The 6,024-nt window shown below is 49.0% G+C and overlaps 1 protein-coding gene across 2 annotated transcripts; it reads right to left on the bottom strand.

Moving 5' to 3' along the window:
* Positions 1–6,024, bottom strand: LOC116103051 (integrin alpha-X-like). Of its 2 annotated transcripts, XM_031388461.1 has the most exons (11): positions 5,895–6,024; positions 5,202–5,307; positions 4,646–4,749; positions 4,285–4,355; positions 4,021–4,135; positions 2,477–2,607; positions 2,201–2,346; positions 1,816–1,969; positions 474–624; positions 209–358; positions 1–55 (listed from the first exon to the last, which is right to left on the bottom strand). In XM_031388461.1, the coding sequence occupies exons 1-10, from the start codon at positions 5,929–5,931 to the stop codon at positions 252–254; spliced, it is 1,122 nt and encodes a 373-aa protein (XP_031244321.1). In that variant the 5' UTR covers positions 5,932–6,024; the 3' UTR covers positions 1–55; positions 209–251. The 2 variants fall into 2 exon arrangements, with proteins under 2 accessions (XP_031244321.1, XP_031244322.1); XM_031388462.1 differs by lacking the exons at positions 1–55; positions 209–358; positions 474–624 and having other exon boundaries at positions 1,527–1,969.

Genomic DNA, 6,024 nt, shown 5'->3' with positions numbered 1-6,024 from the left:
AGAAGGCACCTCCAGACCAGCTGAAGCTTCCCACAGCCCCCAGAACTGGTCCATCCTGGGAAGAAAGGATCCCAGGGCTGAGCAGAATGCCACCCTAATTCGAAGGAAGACCTCCCTGGCTCCATACACCTATCAAGCTAGCACTAGCCTCCCCAGTTCCCCCCTGTCCACCAGCCTACATCTCCAGCTTTGATGGGGATCAACTCACAGGTGTAAACACAGCACTGAAGCCCTCCTGGGACATCTCCAATTCAAAAGAACTGCTGCTTGGTGTCTCTGTACCTGGGGAAGGCAGGATGCTTGGCTTTCAAGAAGAAAGACAACATGTCCCAGGTCCATGGAGGCTTCTTAGGAGAATCTAAGATCAGAGACCCACAACAAGGCATGGTGCCTAGCTCATGAGGGTCTAGGTTCAGAAAGGGAGATCCTCTGCCTGAGGATTCCTGAGGCAGGGAGCTTCATTGCTGACTTACCCTCAATGGCAAAGATCTTCTCCTTCAGCTGATTCTCGATATCCTTCAAAGCATCAAAGTTCTCCACGCTGAACACGTATTCATGGGAAGGCCTCGACGCAATGGCCACTAACTCTTGCAGGGACTGTTCTTTATTAAAAGCCTCTCCTACCTGTCCCCAGTGAAAACCAACCCCGTGAGAATGGAAATCTCCTAGGCCTATATGTCATGTTACTGCTCCAGTCTGAGAACTCCCCCGTGGGTCCATGTTTTAAGCAACTTGTGTGATGGAGCTTGGCTGGCTAAAGTAGGGGACGACCTTGTGAATATAATCCTACAATCACCCCCACTCTCTCTGGCCTCCCTTCTGGTCCTCTGCATGTGAATTGCTATGATATCATATGACCACCACCAAGAACTCCACCATGAAGTCCGCCCTTCCTTCTCCTCCATCATGGATTGAGACCCTCCAACACTGTGAGTCAAAATAAATAATTCCATCCCAGAAGAGGAAGAGTGTAAGGGCTGGAGGGGAAGGGGAAGTGCTGTGAAGTGCTGTCTTCTGGACATGGCATGGCTGTTGCTTTTATGAACTTTATACCAGCTGTGGTTACCATCACAAGACCCACATAAGATCAGGCCAGCCCCCGAAGTCCACACAGATGGGAGAGACGACAATGTGGTTACCATCACAAGACCCACATAAGATCAGGCCAGCCCCCGAAGTCCACACAGATGGGAGAGACGACATCCAATCCTCACTCTGTGGAGCTATTTGTGCTTCATAGCTGGCAGGGCTAAGTCATCCTCCTTGGAGAATATGGTTACTAGAAAGGTTCCCAGTGCTCTGGCAGATGACAGCCACAACCATGAACATATAGCTGCACTGATTGTACTTGGTAGGTTGTTTTTAAAAACACACAAAGTTAGGAAAAGGAGGGGTTGGGGGACACCGGGGATAGTTAAGGGGAGAGAAATAGGAGACAGAGGGGGTATGTGATCACATCTCATTGCATACCTGTATGAAACTCTCAAGGAGTGAAAAATAAAAGACATCTCTCCCTTAAGTGTTTCTGTTGGATGCTTTTACCACAATGAGGCAAACGTGGTGGCTAAGGCATTACGTGCACTATCACCCTCCAAAAACTCTTCAGTCAGCCTTGGAGATTCTTTCTAAATGAGGCTCAAACAGCATTAGGGAGTCTAAGCAATTGGGTTACAGGTCCCCAGGCTTAGCGAGATTCCCCTGGCTCCACATATCTAAGGCAGCAGGAGATGAGAAAACTGATTTCTACCTTTAGAAGAAGTCACTTCAAGAGGAAGTTACTGGAGGAAGTGGTGGGCAACCATCTTTGTGTCCTACCCCAATTGCATAACGAATGATGCCTTCAGCCTCTGCCATGAGGATGACACCATCATAATTCAATTTGTCCCCTTTTTTCTTCCCATCAGTGATGACAATGAGGACCCTGGTGGCATCTTGCCGAGCTCCACTTTGGGCAGTGAACAGATTTGTTCTATCAAGAAAGAAGACAGTCCAGAGGTCTGTAGATAAAACTACACAGACTTCTGCTGACTGTGAAAATGGGGATATAGCCTTTCTTGTAGGAGGCCCCTCTCCCACTCAGAAACCCCAACTGGCAAGGGTGTCAACAGGCTACATCTCAGGTTCTTCCCATCTCTCTTGGAAAGGCAAATGAGGCCCAAAGGGAACCCTGGATGCTCTGGGAAAGGATGCATGGACTCACATGACATGCTTGATAGCTGAGGCTGTGTACGTGTACCCTCCCAGCTGCTCTACGGAATCCAACAGGCGTAAAGGGCTTGACGTGGAGATGAAGCCATTGAAAGTAAAATGTATCCGGAACTTATGAGAGAACTGCATCAGGGAGAACTAAGAAAAGCACACGGGAGTGAAGGCTAAGATTCCCCAGGACTCCTCTAACATACCCAGAGAGCCTTCCCAGCAGGCCCTGTGTGCCTTCCCAGCAGGCTCTGGGCCTCACATTTCCTCAGGGACTCACCCGTGTGCTAGGTCTCTGAAGTTGGCTCATCACAGCTTTAACAAAGCCCAGCATTTTTCCAAAATTTGTAGAACTGATGCTACCCGAGCCATCAATCAAGAACACGATGTCTTGGTCTTGCCTTGGACACTCTAGGGAAGGATGTTGCTCTGAACCTCCAAGGGACAGTCACAAGATCTCCTGGCTTTTCTTGAACTCACTTTCCCAATACCCTCCACCCACCTCAGTCTGACACTTGTGAGCCCTATCTGTGTCCAGATTCTCTCTTCCTTTAGTCCCCTAATGTGGACAAGGCCTTTGAGTCTCACAAGAGGCTACAACTGTAAATGATCTACCCCAAGCCAACCCAATAGAGACAAAAATGCAAGCATCTCCTGTCCCAGTAGCAAGAAACTGAGAACATTCTCCTTCCACACACACTGTTCAGTTCCTCCCCAGAGGCCAGCAACAGTCTCTCTCCACAGCAGCTCAGGAAGGACATAGTCCATGCCCAGTCCTTGTCCTTGCTGGTTAGTGCTACATCGTATTTTTGTTAGGTATTTTCAACATCATCCCTGGTATGAGCCACAACCTCTATCTTGTGCTCAATTTCAGGGTGGGTTCCCCTCAAGGGCAATAGTAGAATTTTTATTCATATGAAATTTTCCAGTGCAAGAAAATGAGCTCTACCCTCTGGAGTGGCAGCAGGACCGTGGTTCTTAAGTGCGGTGTTCTTCGTCTCCCCACAGAGTGGTGCTGGAAGCACCCAAGATGATCAGGCCCACTAAGTCTATGGCCTCTGTGAATGTGCCTACCACTCCTCCCAGCCCTCCCTTTCTGTGTCTCTCTCAAAAAACAAAGACAAGTGTTCTGACATTTCTGTCAGTGGAGCCTAAATCCAGGGGATTTGTGTAAGAGATGCCCTTCCACTTTCCTAAGGGCCTCAGAGTGAGCATGAAACCAGAAAATAGCCTTAGTCTGCAGTTGGAAAAACCCACACTCCTTCACCTCATCCTCCATCTCCATCAGCACCAGAGAAGCCAAGCCCCATGTCTTGACCCAGTAAACACACACACACACACACACACACACACACACACACACACACACACACACGCACGCGCACGCGCGCGCACGCGCGCGCACGCGCGCATGCACACATGCACGCACGGAGAACATATATGTATCCAACTCAGACTACACCTTCATCAGCAAGTCCCTAAGCAGTCACTGGAAAATTAATCCCCTTCACTTTCATTCTGAGAGTAATAGCAGCTTATATCATCAGCATCAGCATCTTAGGCCAGGCACTGGACCAAATGGGTCACCTTGTGTTGCTTGCAAAGTTCCACCCATTAGTAGTCACATCTGACAGATGCAAAACCCAAAATTCCAAGACAGTAACAGACTAGGAATCAGGGCCCAGCAGTATCCCTCCAGCCGTACCACCTGGCAATGTATTTTCCAGACTCTCTCATCCTTCCTCCCTTTTGGAAAAGAATCTGACCCACTGAAGCCAAGACGCACGTGTGTGGATTCCCCAAAGGAGCTGGTGGCTTGCTTACCCTGCTGCGCAGTTGGGAAGTTCTGGTTCTGCCTGAATGATGAACTCAGTAGAAAACAGAGCCCTGTCAGGTATGTATTCTCTCTGCATGCATGGTGCACAGTAGGACCACAAGCCTTGGGACAGAGAGAAATGATGAATGGAGCTTGTTCTGTTGGCCTACTCTCTAGCCCTGAACCTCTAACTTCCACAGTACCTCCAGACCAGCAGCCCCAGGTCCCTATTCCTCTCCTCAAGGCTTTCCTGTAAGACCAAGAGCTCTCACCAACAGCCGGGAAGGGTTGATGGCACCAGCGAGGGACAAGCCTAGAGACATGTTCACAGCCTCTGGGGGCACTGTGGAGATAGACATGTGCATAGTCACCCTTGAGGACAGAAGATGTTATATAAGAGATGAGTGGGTCTCACCCCCCACCACCACCTGGCTAACAGAGAGGCCCCTTGGGTAAAGCAGACATCCAGATTATAAGGGAGCTGCAGCATCTTGGGGGTACAATGGGTAGGCCCAGGAGCATGTCTGAGACTGAGTTTATGGACATAGCTGCAGCTGCCAAGTGGGACTCCTGGGCTCTACACAGGCTGCGTAGCCTAGGAGCTCAGCATTGGGGCTGAGGGCCGTGACTCACCCTGGAGGTAGATGGGCTCACATTTGCCTGTGTGGTAGCCACATTTGTAGAGGCCACCTATTTGGTTAGTGGCTTTTATTTCCTTTGGCGCTCCAACCACCACCCTGTGGGGAGATAGAGAGAGCTGCAGCTAGGAGCCATGGCAGAGAGCTGTCTCCATCTCTGGAAAATGGAGGTTCAATTTAAATTCCAGGTAGGTGGTTTTTTGTTCTGTTCTGTTTTGTTTTGTTTTCTGCTTTATTCTCTCCTAATAAGAGCATCCATTTCTGGCATCTAAGTATTTTGTAAACATATGTTAAGTGGGCAGACAATTCCTTGTAAGTGTACAATGAAGTCTAGAGGAACATGCCCTGTGGTTTGCAGGCCATAGTGCCTGACATTTAGTAAACACTTGGTAAATGCTATCTGAAATTATTCTAAAGGCCTGTTTTCAGGAAAATATTCATAACACGAATAAAATTGCCACATCCCATAAAGAAAAAGTATGAAGGTGATACCACTAGAGTGTGGGGTTGAGGAGGGACGGGACTCTGTACAGCTATCGCCAAGTCCTCACCAGGAGCTATCATACTGGAGCACACTGTGTCCAAACTCTGCACCGTCCATGTGAAAATGTGTCGGCCTCTCTGCATCCAAGTTGAAGCCAAGACAAGAAACAAACACTGGGGAAACATGAGAAGTTTTAGAGAAGAAGGTCCCTCCCTCTTGACCATCTTCCTGCCCCTCTCAGCTGCATCTCCAAGGCTCCTGATTCCCTTGTCTCTCTTCCACACTCAATACCCCCAGAGCCCCTGGCCCTGGACTCCAGACTCATCTCTCATCTCTCCTTCCCCTAGTTCATGAGTCACTTTTCACTGTTAAATTTCAGTTCTGTTTCCACAGAGTGAGCATCAAAGTTTGAAGACACATTTTTTCCCATTGCTATCAGTGGGGCTTTGATGAAGGAGAATCCAGGAAAACTTGGAAACTATAGGAGAATTCTGAGTGTACCATGCAGTGTACGAGCTCTGTCTACTTCAGAAATCTACGGGTTGTCAAGACCAACTTGCCCCACTCACGGGATCTCCCCCAAATGACCTCTTTGATATTCTCTCATGCCCTAAACTCCAGATCCTTATGTCTCAGCTGCCCCCTAACGTCAAGTCACTCTCCTTACCAAGGTCCTGATCTCTCAACCACGGCCTCCATCTCACAGGCTTGACTTACTAGGAACAAGTCTCCAGCCCCTCTTCTCTGGGGTCCAACTCACCCATCAGCAGAAGACAGGCTATCCAGGTACAGCTCATGACTGGAGAACAGAAACCGGCTCTGAGCAACTTGGAAACAGCCGCCAAGTCACCACAGAAGAAGCAAATGAGAAGAAAGGTGGTCAGGAGGCC

The sequence above is a fragment of the Mastomys coucha genome, unplaced genomic scaffold (genome assembly GCF_008632895.1).
Source record: "Mastomys coucha isolate ucsf_1 unplaced genomic scaffold, UCSF_Mcou_1 pScaffold21, whole genome shotgun sequence".
Classification (NCBI taxonomy): Eukaryota; Metazoa; Chordata; class Mammalia; order Rodentia; family Muridae; genus Mastomys; species Mastomys coucha.
Note: the sequence above shows the minus strand (reverse complement) of the source record. Positions and strands in the feature narration are given on the sequence as shown.